The following is a 19,956-nucleotide window of genomic DNA, read 5'->3' as shown; positions in this document are numbered from 1 at the left end:
CAAACAGAAATAGCTACTTCTCAAAGTCCTAAAAGTATAGGGAGGAAGTTGAGAGGAGAGGTTCCAGGATACAAGAGAAAAACAATGTTGACAAGGAAGAGACCCCCAGTATTGGGGGAATAGGTTAAGAATAGGGCTTGCAGGAAGAAGAGTGTCCATGAATAAGCTTCAGAAAGTTTCTTCTCTCACCAGTATTCTCTCTTCCTCAGGCACACATCCATTGCTATAAGCTTTGCCCAACTGCTCTAAGGAGAAAAATCTAGAGATCCTAGCACCAGGTGTGATCAGGTCATAGCATCTGCATGAAAGAAGTGGAACAGGACTTACCTGCTCGGAGTAATTCCTGATTCTGTTCCTGTTTCTTCCTTAGGATACTGAGGGTCTTTCTTCAGAAAAAAACTGTGCTTCATTTCTCAGCTTTTCCAACATGACATACTGCCTCTCTCCTACCATAGGACCTTTGACATACCAGTTTTCATCTGAAATACTTCTACTCTCCCTCCAATCCCATCTTGACTTAGATATTTACTCCTACCAATTTTTCTGATCTTGGTTCATGTGTCAACTTTCTCTGGGAAACCTCACACACCCTAGTTCACAACTGATTCCTTCCAGCCTTTATTGAAATTTGTATGCATACATCATGCATTATCTGTATAGTTATCTAACATCTAGTTGAACTGATAAGTTCCAAGTTCAATGAAAGCAGTGCCATTAACTAGTTTTGCTCACCACTGTTACTTCTGTATTTAGAACATAACAAGTGCTCAAGCAGCATTTGTTAAATGAGGAAATGAATGAACAACTAAAATAACTAGTAACCCAGAGACCTTGAAGTGGTAAGAATTATATTAACTACATATTATTATACACGGTGGAACTTTGTACAAATTCTTCCTTTCTTTGCTGTTAAACTTGCGAACTCACAAGACATACTTTTAAATATATGCAGCATATTATTTTTAAAATTCCCACAGCCCAAAGTAAACCAAGACCAGATATCAAATATCTAATTAGTCAAAAAGAAGGCTGGATTCCCTTAACAGATATAGGTAGTCTAGCCTGGGAACTTCACAAATGGCCTAAATCATGAGAGCTGCCTCTCAGTGGCTTAGTATTTCTGGAGCAAAAGAATGCACACTTGTCTCTTTCTGGCTGGTTCAGGCACAGGGTACATAGATTCTGCTGGTTTCCTACCCTTGGCACAAGTTTAGGTGAGAGAAACAGCAAACCTAGGATGACAGCGGAAGAATGGGTATTTATTGTGTATTTACTGAGCACCTATGGTGTACCAGAAAGTCCTAGTTCTGGGCCCACCCCGATTGATAGACCTGTTGTCGTGGCTCTAGGCATTTCTCCTTCAGTCTCCCGAGTCCTGAAGGAAAGCATCTCAGGCCTGCCTACCTCAAAAGGTCAGGATGGGGGTTCCATAACGACAACGCCCTTCTTACAGTACCAGGGGCACGAAAGCCAAAGGCCGAAAAAGGCCTCGAAAAGCCCGGCCCAGACCGAGCGAGCGGGCTCTGGACGGCTGTGCATCCGGAGCAAGCTGGCGAAGGTGGGGACCCACCCTCCGAGGGGCCGTGCTTACCCGTCGGGCGAGTACTCGAGGTTGAAGACCGCACCGTGGGTGCGGGTGCTGAGGTACACCGAGTCCGCGGGGTGGATGGAACCATAGAGGTTAGTCATGGTACGGAAATTGTCCCGCGCCGGGTCCACAAACAGCCCGCGGCCCAGGCTGCGTTCTCTCAGCCACCCGAACAGTCTGGCGCCAGGGCCACCCAGGCCCGCGCTGAGGCCCTGCCGACCCCGGCTCCCGGCCCTGCAGTCCGGCCCGGGCCGCCGACGCGGCGGGGAGGGAGGTGACGGCTCTCCCTGGGCGGAGGCTGCAGACGACTCCACAGCTCCGGGCGGCGCTAGCTCTCCCGCACGCGCGGCCGGGGGCAAAGCGGGAGCGCCAGGGCGGCGAGGGCTCCGGGCGGCCGGCGGGGGAGGGGCCGCGTCAGCCCCGGGCTGCGCAGGCACGGGCAGGGCAGCGGGAGAGGGCGGCCTGGCGGCTGCCGCCTGTTCCCCATGCGGCGCCGGCTCCTCAGCCCCGGCGGCCACGTCCCCGCCGGGGCTCCGGGGCCCAAAGGGAAACATAACCAATACCCCCGCCCCCAGCTCCCAGCCGCTGTCCCGCCGGCCGACACCTCGGCGCTCCAGCTCCAGTCGACACTTCCGGGTGCAGCGGCCTAAACCCGCCGGCTGGGAAACCTACTCCACCGCTCGGTTGCCCTCCACCGGGGACCAGGAAAGCGAGGACACTGCAGCGTTGCAGACTTTGCAACCCCGAAGGACAGCAGTACAGAACGGCTAGCTGTTTGTGTGACTGACTGAGGATGCCAGGGACCGGGTGGGTACTGACTGAGGCTGGAAGTGGGTCTATAGCTGTCAGTGAGCGGTGGCTGTGCTACTGTTGTCCCCACTGTACACTGACATGAGGGAGGGGTGGATTACCGTATTAAGTGCAGGTCACATATAGTAAGCGGCATGGCATACTGCCTGCTCAGCTTTTAAGTACAAGGACTCAGTTTAATAACTTTTGCACTAACAAGTCCTGTCTGCCTACAGTTGTGGACTGTTGATGCCCTGAATCTCTTCCCAGTTGCCATTTATTGTCCAGTAGACCAAGTCTTTATCAATGCTTCTCCCTAAAGTAAGGGGCACATATCCAGCCAGGAGTGACTGAGGGGCGCTGTTGACCTGAATCAAACCTCACAAGCAACAAAGCCCAGGGTCAGTCCTTCTTGTACTGCATCTGCCAGGTCATGGAACCAGGATGGAGGTGAGGCCTTCATCACTGTTGCTGAGGATAATAAATAGAACTTGCTAGCAGAAAAGGGTTAACAGGAGCTGGCAGTTTCTTGGGGAGTGAAGCAAAATCCTCAGTAAGGGAAAGCCTGAGACACAAGGAAATACATTTATTTACTTTCTTCTCTATCCAGTGACAGATATTTTTTAAAATTACTTTCCAACTGATGTCTTCTAATACAACAGGACTGAAATGATAAACACTTTTTTAAAGTTTTTAAACTTTGGGAGCAGCAAGTTCACTCTCGATGTCTTTAACATCACTCGTTCTGCCCATCAAGTAGAATTCTTTGTTGGGAATGAGTTTGATAAAATGAGCAAGACGGTTGGCCATGGCATAAAAAGATGAAATGGCAGCTATGTCCCAAGCATCTTCTCTACTGAAGCCATACACCTCAAGCTTTTTGAAATGGTCATCTGTTATATCATCAGCCCGGGAAACAGCAAGTGCAAACTCCAGCATTGCTTTTTCCCGAGCAGGGAGATCAGACTTTCTCCAATTCACACATACCTGCAAGAAAATACACAGTCAGAAGCAGATTATCTTGTCAACTACAATACAAATAATCAAACACAGGCTTAATAAAATTGACACTGATGGAAAAAAAGACCCTCTAGGCTAGAATAAAGGGGTAAAATCAGACCAAAACAAAGTTTTCTGAGAAAAGTAGAGCTCAAAAATTCTCTTTGACCTGCCCCACCAATCAATACCAAATAAAATATTTACAAAATTAATAGCTTATGCTTATCAATTACTGTATGCTAAGAATGTGCTCAATGTTTTGTATTCTTTATCTCATTTAATTCTTATAAAAACCCCAGGCAGTTGTATTTTTATTATCATCCCCATTTTATTGATGAACTGCAGCTGAAAGAGGTGAAGTGACTTCCCCAAGATTATATGACTAAAGTACAGCATAGCTGGGATCTGATTTCAAGTGTAATGGATTCCAAAGACTAGGTAATCGTTTCCCTTGCTGAAGCAAAATACTAGAAACCACTAAAACCTTAAAATGAAATAGTTCGGTGTTTTAGTCAGCTTTTTTGCCACTGTGATCAAAAGACCTGACAAAAACTACCAGAGGAGGAAAAGTTTTATTTGGGGGCTCATTGTTTCAGAGGCCTAAATCCATAGATGGCCAACTCCATTGCTCTGGGCCCAAGCTGAGGACAGAAGGGCATGGCAGAGAAGAGCAGCTCAGGACATGACAATCAGGAAGCAGAGAGAGACTCTGCTTACCAGGGACAAAATATATACCCCAAAGGCATGCCCCTAATAACCTACCTCCTCTAGCCACAACCTACCTTCCTAGTTATCACTCAGTTAATCCCTATCAGTGAATTAACACATTGATTAGGTTAGGGTTATCATAAACCAATCATTTCACTTCTACTTTCTTGCACTGTATCACACATGAGATTTTAGGGGACAACTCATATCTAAACCATAACATTCCATAAACCATTCTGTGATAACACACTCTATGGCCACTTGGGAGAGTGATCCTGGATGAGCAAAAGTTGGGTGACTGGGCAGGATGCACTCAGCAGGGCAAAGGGGATGATCATGAAATCATTTTAGGCTGGCAAGAGAGACCCTTTGGGAATAGGTTCTCCATAGGTCAAATCAAAAGGGAAAACTGGGGTGTAGGGAAACTGATGAACCTCAACTTTGAGAATAAACGCAGAGAACAGATGTTTCTATTCACCAGTCTTAAGAATCAGGGATTTCACTATAGGTATCAGTAGGACTTTGTAAGCTTGGTAATAAATCCACATTTACTATGTCTTATCCTATTTTTCTGGAAATAGACATAATAATGATACCCAAAGGGCATGACTTTGGACAAAGCAAGGACAGGGTAAGTTGTTGGCTGGAGACTTGATGGGCAAGAGCTAGTGGAGGCAGTTCCAGAATTAGAAGCAGACAGGCCAATGGTTGGGATCAACAGTAAGAATTTAAAAAGCCCTAAAAAGTTGGTTTGGGCCCATAAAGAATAATCAGTGGGTGGACAAAATTCACACTGGAAGAAAATGCAAACAGTATGCTATAGCATAAAGAAGGCAAGCTTTGAAAAGAGATTCTTGCCACAGTATAGTTGTTCTATGCTAAGTTAAATCTCTGAACCTCAAGTGTAAAATGGTTATAATACGGCAGTTAACTGCCTTGGAGAAGCAGTTATGTGCATTTGATAGAATGTATGCCCAGTAACCAGTAACATGTTTGATATCAATCTGGCACATAGTTTTTCCCAATATCAAAACATCACATACATGCAAAAGCAGGTGGGCACAGTGACAGGAACTGGAAGGGAATTCAAGCAATGAGTTAGAGGTTTTGTTCCCTGCACCATACAATGACATGGGCTTTGCCCTTTCCTCAGGTATGGAAAGGCCCTAGAAATGGAACAGGGGAGGTGGGCACTAACCTGGTCAGAGAGCACTGGGTTCTTTGAGTAGACCCTGTACCAAGCACTATGGACAACCACATGGTATAGGCTCCTGTCCACCAGGCTGGTCACTACAATGATGAGTTCCTTGTCTGCTCGGCTGAGCTGTCCTGGAGAGGAAGAGGAAAGAAACCTGTCAACAATTCCTGGGCAATAGCTTAGAACCTAAACAGATTCAGTTATGTTTTAGCAGTAGGCTCTGCTCACCCATCAACTTGCCTGCCATTCACTTACACATTCATTCACTCATTTCCTGTCCCTTGCTACTAACTGGCCTATTTTGCTTTTATTTATTTATTTATTGGTGGCACTGAGATTGGTGAGATTGAACCCAGCCCATGATCTAGTGCATGATACACAAGTCCTCTACCACTTAGCTACATCCTCAGCCCTTTATGAATTTTATTTTGAGATAGGGTCTCAATAAGTGGCCTAGGATGGCCTCAAACTTGTGATGCTCCTGCTTTAGCCTCCTGATCACCAGCATTTTACTTTCTTCACAGTATGTAGTACTTTCTGAAGTCAACTTGTTCTTTCTTTTCTTTCTCTTATTCTTCTTTTCCTCCTCTTCTTCTTTGGTTGTTCACTGGTCATTTTTTTCTTTTAAGAGTATGTTTGAAGGCTGGGGAGATAGCTCAGTTGGTAGAGTGCTTGTCTTGCAAGCACAAGGCCCTGGGTTCGATCCCTAGCACTGCAAAAAAAAGAGTATGTTTGAAATCCTATTTTTTTCTGCCAGGCATACCCATAATTGCAATGACTTGGGAGGCTACGGCAGGAGAATTCAAAGTTTGAGGCCAGCCTCATAAACTTAGTGAGACCCTGTCTCCAAATAAAAATAAAAAGGGCTGGATTCAATCCTTAGTATGGGAGAGGGGAGGTAGAGAGAAAGAAAGAAAGCCCATTTTTTTAAAAGAAAATTTTGTCCATCACATCCCCAAAGAAGTACTGAGCAGACAGTGGTTGCTCAGAAAATGTGTTGAATGAATTACTAAATTCAAAAAATATTTTGTGAGGCCCATCAGGTACTAGGCTAACATTTAAAAGAAGAAGAAAGAGGTGGATGTGATGGCATCAACCTGTGATCCCAGCTACTCGGAAAGGATTGAAATTCAAGGCCAGTCTGGGCAACTGATCCTGTCTCAAAATAAAAAGGGTTGGAGATGTAGCTCAGTGGCAGAGCATGCACAAGGCCCTGAATTCAATCCCTAGTACTGTAAGTAAGTAAATAAAATAAAAGGAAAAAGAGAAGACTTCTTAACTTCATGGAAGCTACTGTTAGGAGTAGGGAGAGGCAGAAAAGGAAAGAACCCACTTTGGTACCTGGCACAATTCTGGGAACGTTACATATGTAATCTCATTTACTCCTTACCTCAGCTCTGTGAGTGAGTATTATTAATGCCATTTTACTAGTAATGGAACTAAAGCTCTGGGGCATTTAAGTACTTTGCTGAAGTTGCTTGGATTATTTATGGCAGAACTCACATATGAACACACAAGTGATCTTTTCCCAGTAGAATAGAGAAGCTGCAGAAAAGGGCAGATGAGAGGGTTGTAGGCAATCAGATAAGGAATTCTTCCTTATAAGTGAAGGCAGGTGAGATGGACTTTGAAGGAAAAATCAGATTCACAAAGGCATAAATAGGGGCATAGTAAAGTATGAGCAAAGATAGGCGATCTTATGAGACCCAAATGCTGTGGGGAACAAAATGTAGCCCCCATTTTGACTTGAACATAAAGAGGACCTCAGGGTGGGAAGCTGGCTAGTAACAGATCAAAGAGAACCACTCTATGACTGCTGGCTTTCTCCCAGTATCTGCCTTCTTCCTTCAGTAATAGAACCTCTTCATTTAGCTGGGCACATGGCCAATCAGCTTCCCTTGTAGCTAGATGAGACAGTGAAACAAAGTTCTATCCAATGCGATATAAACAGAAGTGATTACACAACTCCTACATCATGACCTTAAAGAGAAGGGACTTTTTCCCACCAGTGCTGCTCCTTTCTGCCGGTACATGGTGATCCAGCTAAGCTTGTGGGCAAGGGCAGTCCCAAACAGTAAACAACACTATGCCAGCCCTTAGCAGCTTATATAGACTACCAGGCGAGAGAGAAAGAGTGAGAGAAAACATTTTTTAAACCAATGTATCTTTGTCTCTGCATAGCAGCAGCCTAATTTGAATCCTAAGTATTATGTACATGATTGCCAGGCTTATTTCAGTTCTATATCTATTACCATAAATCTGGACTTAGACCTCTAACTCAGAATCCAGAGATGTCACTGAAGCTGAGCTTCTCTATAACCCCAGCAATCTGGGACATGTGAGAAGCAATGCTGGCAAAGAAGCACATGTATTTCACCCAAGAATGATTTAGCATTGTTTCTCTCTTTACCTGTTGCTTTGTTGTAGATGGCATTGTAATAAGCAAAGAAGGCTCGGAATTCCAATGGCCGGTAAGACAAAACTTTAAATACATTTGGTAAAAATCCTGTCTGCAGGGAAGAAAAAAGACAGGGTCACACAAAATGGAACTAAGAGCAAAAAACAGAATTTGCAGAATAAGAAAACAGAAATTGGGTACTCCCCCTATTGTCTACTGAATCCAGATGCACTCTTGGGAAGGTCACAGCCTTTTTATACATACCTTCATCTTTTAGGGTTTTATAATTATTATATCTAAAGGGGTATAAAATTTCTTTTTGGTAAGTAGTCTGATGAAGTTTAGAAAGTGAATGTAACAGATAAAACAAATGAGACGTCTTTGAATTTAGATTCTACTGTTTAGGTCCTAGAAGTGCTGGTGGTACTCATTATTTCTAAGAATTTAGTAACAAGCCTCAATATTAGTAAAGTACTTTGTAAGGTTCTTTCACACATCCAATCTCATTTATCCTTCTCTACAACCTTGTAAGTTAGGTAAAGCAGGTATTTTTTTTTAATTTATTTTTATTGTAAACAAATGGGATACATGTTGTTTGTACATGCAGTAACAGCATACCATTTGCGTAATCATACATTCACATAGGGTAATGATGTTTGATTCATTGTTATTTTTTCCTACTCCCCCCACCCCTCCCACCCCTTTTCCCTCTATACAGTCCCTCCTTCCTCCATTCCTTCCCCCCTCCCACCCCCCATTATGTGTCATCATCCACTTATCAGTGAGATCATTCGCCTTTTGGATTTTTGAGATTGGCTTATCTCACTTAGCATGATATTCTCCAATTTCATCCATTTGCCTGCAAGTGACAAAATATTATCATTCTTTATAGCTGAGTAATATTCCATTGTATATATATGCCACAGTTTCTTTATCCATTCACCAACTGAAGGATATCTGGGTTGGTTCCACAGTCTGGCTATTGTGAATTGAGCACTATGAACATTGATGTGGCTGTATCTCTGTAGTATGCTGATTTTAAGTCCTTTGGGTATAGGCCAAGGAGTGGGATACCTGGGTCAAATGGTGGGTCCATTCCAAGTTTTCTAAGGAATCTCCACACTGCTTTCCAGAGTGGCTGCACTAATTTGCAGCCCCACCAGCAATGTATGAGTGTACTTTTTTCCCCTCATCCTCTCCAACACCTATTGTTGCTTACATTCTTGATAATTACCATTCTAATTGAGGTGAGATGGAATCTTAGTGTAGTTTTGATTTGCATTTCTCTATTACTAAAGATGGTGAACATTTTTTCATAAGTTTGTTGACTGCTTGTAGATCTTCTTCTGTGAAGCGTCTGTTCATATCCTTAGCCCATTTGTTGATTGGGTTATTTGTATTCTTGGTGTAGAGTTTTTTGAGTTATTTATATATTCTGGAAATTAGTGCTCTATCTGAAGTATGAGTGGCAAAGATTTTCTCCCACTCTGTAGGCTCTCTCTTCGCATTGCTGATAGTTTCCTTTGCTGAGAGAAAGCTATTTAGTTTGAATCTATTCCAGTTGTTGATTCTTCCTTTTATTTCTAGTGCTATGGGAGTCCTGTTAAGGAAGTCTGATCCTAAGCCGACAAGTTGAAGATTTGGACCTACTTTTTCTTCTATAGAGATGTAAGGTCTCTGGTCTGATTTCAAGGTCCTTGATCCACTGTGAGTTGATCTTTGTGCAGGGTGAGAGATAGGGGGTTAGTTTCATTCTGTTGCATATGGATTTCCAGTTTTCCCAGCACCATTTATTGAAGAGGCTATCTTTTCTCCATTGCATATTTTTGTCCCTTTTGTCTAGTATGAGAAAATTGTATTTCTTTGGGTTTGTGTCCATGTCCTCTATTCTGTACCATTGATCTACCTGTCTATTTTGGTGCCAATACCATGCCATTTTTATTACTATTGCTTTGTAGTATAGTTGAAGTTCTGGTATCACGATACCCCCTGCTTCATTCTTCCTGCTAAGGATTGTTTTAGCTATTCTAGGTTTCTTATTCTTCCAGATGAATTTCATGATTGCTTGCTCTATTTCTGTAAGGTACATCATTGGGATTTTAATTGGAATTGCATTGAATCTGTATAGCACTTTGGTAGTATGGTCATTTTGACAATATTAATTCTGCCTATCCAAGAACATGGGAGATCTTTCCATCTTCTAAGATCTTCCTCAATTTCTTTCTTCAGTGTTTTGTAGTTTTCATTGTAGAGATCTTTTACATCATTGGTTAGATTGATTTCCAAGTATTTTATTTTTTTTTTTTTGAGGCTATTGCAAATGGAGTTGTTTTCCTCATTTCCCTTTCAGCTGTTTCGTCGCTTGTGTATAAAAATGCTTTAGATTTATGTGTGTTGATTTTATAGCCTGCTATTTTGCTGAATTCTTTGATGAAGTTTTCTGGAGGAGGTTTTTGGATCCTCTAAATATAGAATCATGTCATTCAGCAAATAGTGACAGCTTAAGTTCCTCTTTTCCTATTCGTATCCCTTTAATTTCTTTAGTCTGCCTAATTGCTCTGGCTAGAGTTTCGAGGACAATGGTGAATAGAAGTGGTGAAAGAGGACATCCCTGTCTTGTTCCCACTTTTAAAGGGAATGGTTTCAGTTTTTCTCCATTAAGAATGATGTTGGCCATGGGCTTAGCATAAATAGCCTTTACAATGTTCAGGTATGTTCTTATTATCCCTATTTTTTCTAGTGTTTTGAGCATGAACGGATGTTGTATTTTGTCGAACACTTTTTCTGCGTCAATTGAAATAACCATATGATTCTTATCCTTAAGTCTATTGACATGATGGAGTACGTTTATTGATTTATGGATGTTAAACCATCCTTGCATTCCAGGGATGAACCCCACTTGATCGTGGTGCATGGTTTTCTTAATATGCTTTTGGATACGCTTTGCCAATATTTTGTTAAGGATCTTTGCATCTATATTCATCAAGGATATTGGCCTAAAATTTTCTTTCCTTGATGTGTCTTTGCCTGGTTTGGGTATGAGGGTGATATTAGCTTCATAGAATGAGTTTGGTAGGGTACCCTCTTTTTCTATTTCCTGGAATACTTGGAGAAGTATTGGAATGAGATCTTCTTTGAAGGTCTTGTAGAACTCAGCTAAGAATCCGTCTGGTCCTGGGCTTTTCTCGGATGGTAGGTTTTTAAAGCCTTCTTCTATTTCATTGCTTAATATTGATCTGTTTAAATTTTGTATGTCCTCCTGGTTCAGTTTGGGAGGAGCATATGTCTCTAGAAATTTGTCAATGTTTTCGGTAGATTCTATTCTGTTGGAATACAGATTTTCAAAGTAGCTTCTAATTATGTTATGTATCTCAGTGGTGTCTGTCGTGATATTTTCCTTTTCATCACGAATTTTAGTAATTTGAGTTTTCTCTCTCCTTCTCCTTTGTTAGTGTGGCTAAGAGTTTGTCTATTTTGTTTACTTTCTCAAAGAACCAACTTTTTGTTTTGTCAATTTTTTGAATAGTTTCTTTTGTTTCAATTTCATTGATTTCAGTTCTGACTTTAATTATTTCCTGTCTTCTACTACTTTTGCTGTTATTCTGTTCTTCTTTTTCTAGGGCTTTGAGCTGTAATGTTAGGTCATTTAGTTGTTGACTTTTCATTCTTTTCTGGAATGCGCTCCATGCAATGAATTTTCCTCTTAGTACTGCTTTCATAGTGTCCCAGAGATTTTGATATGTTGTATCATCATTCTCATTGACCTCTAAGAATTTTCTCATCTCCTCCCTGATGTTTTCTGTTATCCATGTTCATTCAATAGCATATTATTTAGTCTCCAGGTGTTGGAGTAATTTGTTTTTTTATTTTGTCATTGATTTCTACTCTCAGTCCATTATGATCTGATAGACCACAAGGCAGTATCTCTATTTTTTTTTTTTTTTGCATTTCCTAAGGGCAGCTTTGTGGCATAACATATGGTCTATTTTTGAGAAGGTTTCATGTGCTGCTGAGAAGAAAGTGAATCCCCTGGTTGATGGATGGAATATTCTATATATGTCTATTAAGTCTAGGTTATTGATTGTGTTATTGAGTTCTATGGTTTCTTTGGTTGGTTTTTGTTTAGAAGATCTATCTAGTGGTGACAGTGGTGCATTAAAGTCACCCAGAATTATTGTGTTGTGGTCTATGTGATTCCTGAAATTGAGAAGGATTTGTTTGATGTACAGGGATGCACCATTGTTTGGGGCATAAATATTTACTATCGTTATATCTTCCTGATTTATGGTTCCCTTAAGCAGTATGAAATGTCCTTCTTTATCCCTTCTGACTAACTTTGGCTTGAAGTCCATTTTATCTGATAAAAGGATGGAAACCCCCGCTTTTTTACTGAGTCCATGTGCATGGTAGGTTTTTTCCCATCCTTTCACCTTTAGTCTGTGGATGTCTTTTTCTATGAGATGAGTCTCTTGCAGGCAGCATATTGTTGGGTCTTTCTTTTTAATCCATTCTGCCAGTCTGTGTCTTTTGATTGATGAGTTTAGGCCATTAACATTCAGGGTTATTATTGAGATATGACTTGTATTCCCAGTCCTTTGGCTTAATTTTGGTTTTTAAGTTGGCTTGGTTTCTCCTTTGAGTGGTTTTTCTCTAAGGTAGTTCCTCCCTTTGCTGACCTCCATTGTTGTTTTTCATTTCCTCCTCATGGAATATTTTGTTGAGAATATTCTGTAGCGCAGGCTTTCTAATTGTAAATTCTTTTAATTTTTGTTTATCATGGAAGGATTTTATTTCATCTTCAAATCTGAAGGTTAGTTTTGCTGAGTATAGGATTCTTGGTTGGTAACCATGTTCTTTCAGAGCTTGAAATACATTGTTCCAGGCCCTTCTAGCTTTTAGAGTCTGGGTTGAGAAGTCGGCTGCTATCCGTATTGGTCTCCCCCTATACGTAATCTGATGCTTTTCTCTCACGGCCTTCAAAATCCTATCTTTATTTTGAATGTTAGGCATTTTCATTATAATGTGCCTTGGTGTGGATCTGTTGTGATTCTGTGTATTTGGTGTTCTGTAAGCCTCTTGTATTTGATTTTCCATTTCATTCTTCAGGCTTGGGAAATTTTCTGATATTTTTTCATTGAATAGGTTGTTCATTCCTTTGGCTGGTATCTCTGTGCCTTCCTCAATCCCAATAATTCTTAAATTTGGTCTTTTCATGATGTCCCATAGTTCTTGGAGATTCTGTTCATGATTTCTTACCATCTTCTCTGTTTGGGCAACTTTATTTTCAAGATTAAATATTTTGTCTTCATTGTCTGAGGTTCTGTCTTCCAAGTGGTCTAGTCTTTTGGTGATGTTTTCCATTGAGTTTTTTATTTGGTTTATTGTTTCCTTCATTTCAAGGATTTCCATTTTTTTTTTTTTTTTTTTTGAGAATCTCTATCTCTTTGTTGAAATGATCTTTTGCTTCCTGCACTTGCTCTTTCAGCTTATTGGTATTATCATTCATTGCCTGCATTTGCTCTCTTATCTCATCCTTTGCTTCACGAATCATCTTAATCACATATAATCTGAAGTCCTTTTCTGACATTTCTTCTAACATACTGTCATTGGATTCTATTAATATAGAATCTAGATTTGTTTGTATCATTTTCTTCCCTTGTTTTTTCATGTTGTTCATGTATCTTCCCCTCTAGAAGTGCAGATCTGGGGTATTACAGATTTCCCCTTATAGGCTTATAGTGGCCCTATAGGTTTCCAAAACCCTTTCTTTAAGGGGAGATCAATATTAGCAGTGCCCAATTCAGACACTATGCAATCCTAGACCAAATATCCCCTATGAGGACAATAACAAAATTGTCATAATAAACAGAATGAGTTCAAATATTATCTTCAGTAAAACAAACAGATTTGCAAGAAGGTCTGCAGTGTCAAATGGAGGACAAAGAGGATGCAGAGGGATGTAGAATGTGGCTGTTAATGGGATAAGAAAAGATTATACAGAAGTTGTAGATAATAGAAAGGGTGAGAGTGTAATCAAAAGAAATTGGAAGTTAGCGTGCAAAAAAGGGAGAAAGAGACTCTGAGGGAACAGGTAAACAAAAGGAAAAGAGAGCAAGAAAAGTAAAGAAATAAAAACTTAAATTTTTTCAATAAGGAGAAAAAAGAAAATCTACAGTATAACAGTCATATAGTAATGAAACCTCCCAGTGTTCAGTAGCCTGATACATGAGAGGTACCTGACAATGAGCTTCAAGCCTCCAGCAGGCGTCTCAGGATGAGATTTGCCCCACCTAAAGATTGGAGCTACAGCTTCCAGGATTATCCAAGATGGCTGCTCTGGCTTCCAAATGTGTTGGCAAATGGGGGAGCTGGAGCTCAGAATGTTTACGTGGTCAGCTGGAGGTCCTGGAGGCAGGGTGTGGTTGGTCAGGCAGGGGTCCTGGAGGTCGGGTGTGTTTGGTGGGTTGTGGGATCCTAGAGGCCAGGTGCAATCAGTCAGTCTGCGGTCCCGGTGATAGGGTGCAGTCAGTTGGTCTGGGGGTCCTGGTGGCAGGGAGCTGTCAGTCGATGTGAGGGTGCCAGAGGCAGGGAGTGATCGGTCGGGCTGAGGTATCCTGGAGATGGGGCTCAGTCAGTCCGGCCAGGGGTCCCACGGGGCCTGGCCGTTGTCTCAAAATGGCGGCGGCCATGTGTAATCAAACCTGCAGGTACTGTGACAGAGAACTTCCAGGCAACAGCAGGCAGCTGGTGCTCCACTGGCGGTCGGCGATCAGTTTGCTGACTATTGTTGAATGATCGGGAACTGAACCTCGTGCGTTGGGTGATGGACAGGTGTAAGGCAGGTGATGGACCGGCCAGAGGCAGGCAAATGGCGGATGATAGGCGCCTGACAGTGAGCAATCTGCACTCAGAAAAGGCGTCAATATGCTGGCAGACTGCAGGTCATCACAGCAGACAAACGGGGTAAACACTAGGGAATTGATAAGCAGCAAAAACTGCCTCATCAAGAAACAGATATCCTCTGCTTGAAACGGGAGTTACTGAGTGACAAGGAACGCAGCCTCCCTCTAGTCTGCCATCTTGGATCCCCAAAGCAGGTATTTTTATCCTCAGTTTACAGATAAGGAAACTAAGGCCCAGAGCTGAAGGCCATTCCTTGGGATTTTGTTTTCAGTGTGTGTTCTAATGGTATGCTATGGCAGACAACTGTCCATTCCTTCCCTCTTGCCTTGACAACACAACCTGGATGTTGTTCAAATATGAGGTTGTCAGGGATTTCAGGGCAGGGTAAACCCTTCCCCAACTCTAAGGAGTGAATTCTGATTGTTCTAAACCAATTATGGTGATTTCATTCTGCTTGTCAGTGATTGGCTGGGTAATGGGCATGTGACTCCATGGTGGCTACTGAGAAATGAAGGGAAGTCAGCTGGGAGCTTTCCTGGCTCTCCAAAAGGAATATAAGAAAAGGGCATGCCCTCCTTACTCCTGCTAGAGGTTGTGCAAGGATGTAATGTTTGCTGCTGCAATAGTCATCTAATGACTGTAGGGAATAAGTCTGAGCAGCCATCGCACTGAGAAAGATAGAGCCCCAAATGGAAAGAATCTACTGGGCACTTGCCTATAATCCCAGAGATTTAGGAGGCTGAGGCAGAAGGATCACAAGTTGAAGGCCAGCCTTGGCAACTCAGCAAAATAAAATATAAAAAAGGGCTGTCTCAAAATAAAATATAAAGAAGGGATGGGATAGAGTGCTTGCTTAACATGTGTAAGGTCCTGAGTACCCAGTTCCCAGTACCCCCACACACAAAAAAAAGGAAAAAATTTGATCCTTAATGGTAAGAGTAAGCTGCTGAATATTAACAACATAGGAATTACCCTATCTCTGGACCAGCAATTAAGTGTGACACTGAATTATCCTTATTGTTATACCTGCTAAATTGGATTTTCTGTACAACTGTAACTGAAAGAACCCTAGCTGATAACACATGCTAAAGATTTGTTAGTGGTCTAGAAAACAGAGCATAAAGAACTATTTATATTAACCAAGGAGAGTCTGGGAAGAGGTAGGAAAATGGGAGAGGTGGGGACAGCTGTTGATGGTGCTGAGGGCTCCAAACCTTTCCCACCAGAACAGCCATATTTTTATCTTTTTATAATGGATTTCCATGCAATATTTTGTTTGGAAAGCAATGCACTACTACCAATTTTGAACAACAAAAGTTTAGAACAAATGTGTATGCTTAAGGAAGCGTCTTATAATTTGACAGCATAGATCACCAGCTTTAAAAACTACCATCAGGGAATAATGTACAAAAAGATATATGTATAAACATAAATATGTATATACATGAAAAGAAATATACACAAAAATTGTTACAAGTCCTAAGAATCTAAGATTTGGAGACTGTTGAAATAAATTACAATATCTGTTACACAATGAGATATGTAACCACTAAAAAGAATGTTCTGACCTAGAAACAAGTTCAAGATAATATGATCTCATTTTTAAAAGTACATATATATTTATACAAACAAAATAGTGGTTGACTTTGTATAGGGGAATCAGATTTTTATTATTTTTTAATTTTCTGCTTATTCGTCTAATTTTTTAATAATTTTTCTTTCTTTTTTTGGTATTGGGAATTGAACCGAAATGATGCACTTCACCACCGAGTTATATTCCCAACCCTTTTTATTTTTTATTTTGAGACAGGTCTCACCAAGTTGCTTAGAGCCTTGCTAAGTTGCTGAGGCTAGCCTCAAATTTGCAATTCTCCTGCCTCAGTCTCCAGAGACACAGGGATTACAGGCATGCACCACGATGCCAGGTTTCAACATGCAATTTTTTTTTCTTTTTTTGATACAAGGGATTAAACCCAGAGGCACTTAACCACCGAATCACATACCTAACCTTTTAAAATATTTTATTTAGAAATGGTCTTGCTAAATTGCTCAGGGCCTCGCTATTGCTGAAATTGGCTTTGAACTTGTGATCCTCCTCTCTTAGCCTCCTGAGCCACTGGGGTTGCCGGCATGCACCACTGTACTTCGACATGTAATTTTTAAAAGTAACTTTAAAAGAAAAGAACAAGATACCTCTTGCACTTGTTTAAGCAGCTCCTCATATTCTCAATGGTTTTATCTCAACACTATAGTGCTAAACAGAACTACAGAGTGTACCTCTGTCACAAATGGGCAGAGGACTGAATGACAAAGAAGAGTCTCAGAACCCAAGAGGAAAAAGTATGAGATACAACAGGACCCAAAGGAAGGGTCCATCCACAGTGAGGAAGTTGGACAGGTTGTGGTAATTAGTACCAGGGATTTCATTCAGGTAAACAAAGGTCTGCAACAGCGGTGACTCCCTGTACCAGGTGTGTCTTACCTTCTTTTCTATCTCCTCCATGAGCTCTACAATGTCAAAAGGCAGGTCCTTCTTGTAGGGAATGGGGTAACGACTAATGGGTTTGGACTTCTCTTCCTGCTGAGCCTCAAAAAGGCGGAAGTTCAGGGTCACCACAGGCAACTTGTTCCAAAGCCTACTGGTCACAAGGTGAAGAAAAGACTGAAAGGATACAAAGATAGGTTGAGATGAGCTACTGAAGGTATGGCTCTATATCTGGGCTTAAAGGAAATATAGAAAACAGGTTCCATCTCTTGGGCAGTTCCCACTGATCAGAAGTCACTTCCTTGAGCCATCTGGAAAAGGATCCTGAGCCCAACCTGAAACAATGCTGTAATCAATTAGAAATGTCTGAAGTGGGAATAAGTTATGGTGACCCAAGTAATTTATATTTGTAATACTTGGTTAAAGTCCGGCCTCGTACCTCCTAATAGTAATAAAACCTCCTGGGGTTCTTTATGGCCATGAAGTCTTTCTAGTGGCTCTTTTAAAGTCTATCAAGTAATTGCAAGGATTTTATCATCCTCTGCCAACAATATTAACTTATATAATTAACACTTAATATACCAGGTATTTGTTTTGGTACTGGGGATTGAACCTAGGGGAACTCCATCATTGAGTTACATCCCAAATCCTTTTTATGTTTTAAAATTTTGAGACAGGGTCTCATTAGGTCACTGAGGGTCTTGCTAAGTTGCTGAGGCTGGTCTCAAACTTGCAATCCTCTGCCTCAGCCTCCTGCATTGTTGGAATTACAGGTATGTGCCACTGTGCCCAGCTATACCCAGTTTTTTTTTTCATATATTCTCTAATACTCCAGCAATCCTATATACTTTTAAAAAACTTTATGCTTTTTTATAAACATTATTTTTTCATAACTTTTGTTTTTTTATGTGGTGCTGAGGATTGAACCCAGTGCCAGTATGAAAACTAAGAATGAGAAAGGCCCACACAGAGCTAAATGTTTGAGTTGGATTAAAATTCAGAACTGCCTGACTCAATTATGTAGTCCTGTTTCTTATTAAAAAAAAAAAAAAAAGATAACAAAATACCATTCTAAATGAAAAGTGTGAAACAGACAAAAATCTGAGTAGGCAGCCCCTTCATGCCTTTTTTTTTTTTCTGGGTACTGGGGATCGAACTCAGGGCCTTGTGCTTGCGAGGCAAGCACTCTACCAGCTGAGCTATCTCCCCAGCCCTCCTTCATGCCTTTTATCTTAGAAAGTTATAAGAATGCCACAAGAAAATCAAGGATTATGCCTTTCTAGAAAGCTCAGTCTGGTCAGGTAACCCTGACCAGGGTTATGGAAAATAATATTCCTACAAGACAGCCTCTGGCAAAAATGAAAGATGGTGTGGCTTGGAAGGAGGGAAGGAAATTGGCCAAATGTTAAACCTCTACCAGTAAATCCTTTCCCAGTAACAATGGGTCCCCTGGGTAAAAGCAAACTTTCATCCCTTCCTGGGTTCCTCCCCAGAATCTCCACCAAAACCAAACATGCATCCCTTCCTAACCCTGAAGGGAAAAGGGGGATACTGAAATGCTGGGCCCTGGACTTTTACCCTTCCCCTTTGCTGATGTGCTGGAAGGAGAAAAGCAAATAGTGAAGCTCTGGGAAACAATGAATCCCAGAGGAAGAAGAAAGGCAATGGGTGGGATTTGAGTTTCCATTCCTCAGGATCCCAGCTCCTATCTCTCCTGGTAACAATGAGTTTCAAACTTTTAACAATTACCTTCCTGAGTTAAAATTGTAACCCACACAACTAGTTCCCTGACTGTCCAATTGGCACGTCTGCAGTTTCCAATGATTAACTGTGAACTATAAAACTCAGATACCTTCTATAACCTGGAGGCCATTTTCATACACAGAAAATGAGCCCTCCCAGGCCTGACCGACTGTGCTGCAGAATGAAGGAAAGCTTGCTGATCCATTAGAGATCTACTTCCATCCTGGTTATTTGTGTTTTCATAAGGGTGCCAAAACCGTGTTGGTTATTTTTGCTTACAAACCTAAGGCTGTGAAAGACAGTATAACAAAGGGCTGTCTGAAGACAGGCTACCTGAGTCAAAACCCATTTCTGTCCTTTATTCTTTGGTATAGTACCAAAGATAATACCAACTCATAGAGCTGTTGTGATGGTTTAATAAATTGATATATATATTGCTCTTAAAATAGATCTGTGTATTTAGCAAATTCTGTATATTTATTAAATAAATAAAATGTTATAGCTTTAGAAAAAAGGTGTCATTAAAGTATATTGTAGTACACTGTGGACCTATCAAATGACATCTGCTTACATGTTTAAATGCTAGACACACAGAAAAGATCAAGGCAGCTCCCCTCACGCCCTTGTGATAGTTACTTTTTTGTGTTAACTGGGCTAAGAGATGCCCAAATAGCTGTTAAAACATTATTTCTGGGTGCACCTGTTAGGGTGTTTACAGAAAAAAAATTACCATTTGAATAAGTAGACTGAGTAAAGAAGATCCACCCTTACTAACTGGGAGGGATCATCCTATCTGATCCCTAATAGAACAAAAAGGCACTCTTTCTCTTCAGAATGCCCATCTTCTCCTGCCCTTAGGCATCACAGCTCCACGTTCTCAGTGGCTCCCATTCTCAGTTCTCAACCTTCGACTTGGACTGGGAGTTACATTATCAGCTCCATTGGTTTGCAAGCCTTCCGACTTGGATGAAATTATACCACCTTCTTTCCTAGTTCTCTATCTTGCAAACCTTGAGAGTGGGAATGCTCTACAATTGTGTAAACCAGTCTCATAACAGATGTCCATTTATAGCTATATCTATCTCCCGTTGGTTTTATTTCTCTGGAGAATGCTGAATAACACACCATGTGAGAACTCTCCATGG

General features: G+C 41.3%; 2 protein-coding genes and 1 long non-coding RNA gene across 5 annotated transcripts in view; 1 reads left to right on the top strand and 2 right to left on the bottom strand.

Moving 5' to 3' along the window:
- The window catches only part of DCAF10 (DDB1 and CUL4 associated factor 10), a 46,035-nt gene extending 43,771 nt beyond the window's left edge, over positions 1 to 2,264 (bottom strand). Inside the window, exon 1 of one of the 2 annotated variants that reach the window (XM_079113548.1) lies at positions 1,592 to 2,264. In XM_079113548.1, the coding sequence (XP_078969674.1) occupies positions 1,592 to 2,142 (551 nt within the window). In that variant the 5' untranslated portion in view covers positions 2,143 to 2,264. The remainder of the gene's footprint in view (positions 1 to 1,591) is intronic. The other variant, XM_079113547.1, reaches the window with a different exon arrangement.
- Positions 1,598 to 7,753, top strand: LOC306645646. 2 transcript variants are annotated; one of them, XR_013759685.1, is made up of 4 exons: positions 1,598 to 1,680; positions 2,164 to 2,367; positions 2,700 to 2,827; positions 7,710 to 7,753. It is a non-coding gene; the product is annotated as an uncharacterized lncRNA (long non-coding RNA). The 2 variants fall into 2 exon arrangements; XR_013759686.1 differs by lacking the exon at positions 7,710 to 7,753 and having other exon boundaries at positions 2,700 to 5,884.
- On the bottom strand, positions 3,071 to 19,240 carry LOC306645636 (uncharacterized protein; the record flags this gene model as incomplete). Its single annotated transcript, XM_079113583.1, has 5 exons — positions 18,293 to 19,240; positions 17,066 to 18,192; positions 7,693 to 7,792; positions 5,283 to 5,413; positions 3,071 to 3,364 (listed from the first exon to the last, which is right to left on the bottom strand). Exons 2-5 carry the CDS (start codon positions 17,084 to 17,086, stop codon positions 3,071 to 3,073), a joined length of 546 nt encoding a protein of 181 aa, XP_078969709.1. The 5' UTR covers positions 17,087 to 18,192; positions 18,293 to 19,240.
- Between the last annotated feature and the right edge of the window lie 716 nt (positions 19,241 to 19,956).

Source organism: Sciurus vulgaris (assembly GCF_902686455.1).
Source record: "Sciurus vulgaris genome assembly, chromosome: 15".
NCBI classification, from domain to species: Eukaryota; Metazoa; Chordata; class Mammalia; order Rodentia; family Sciuridae; genus Sciurus; species Sciurus vulgaris.
This window is presented reverse-complemented; position numbering and strand designations above follow the sequence as displayed.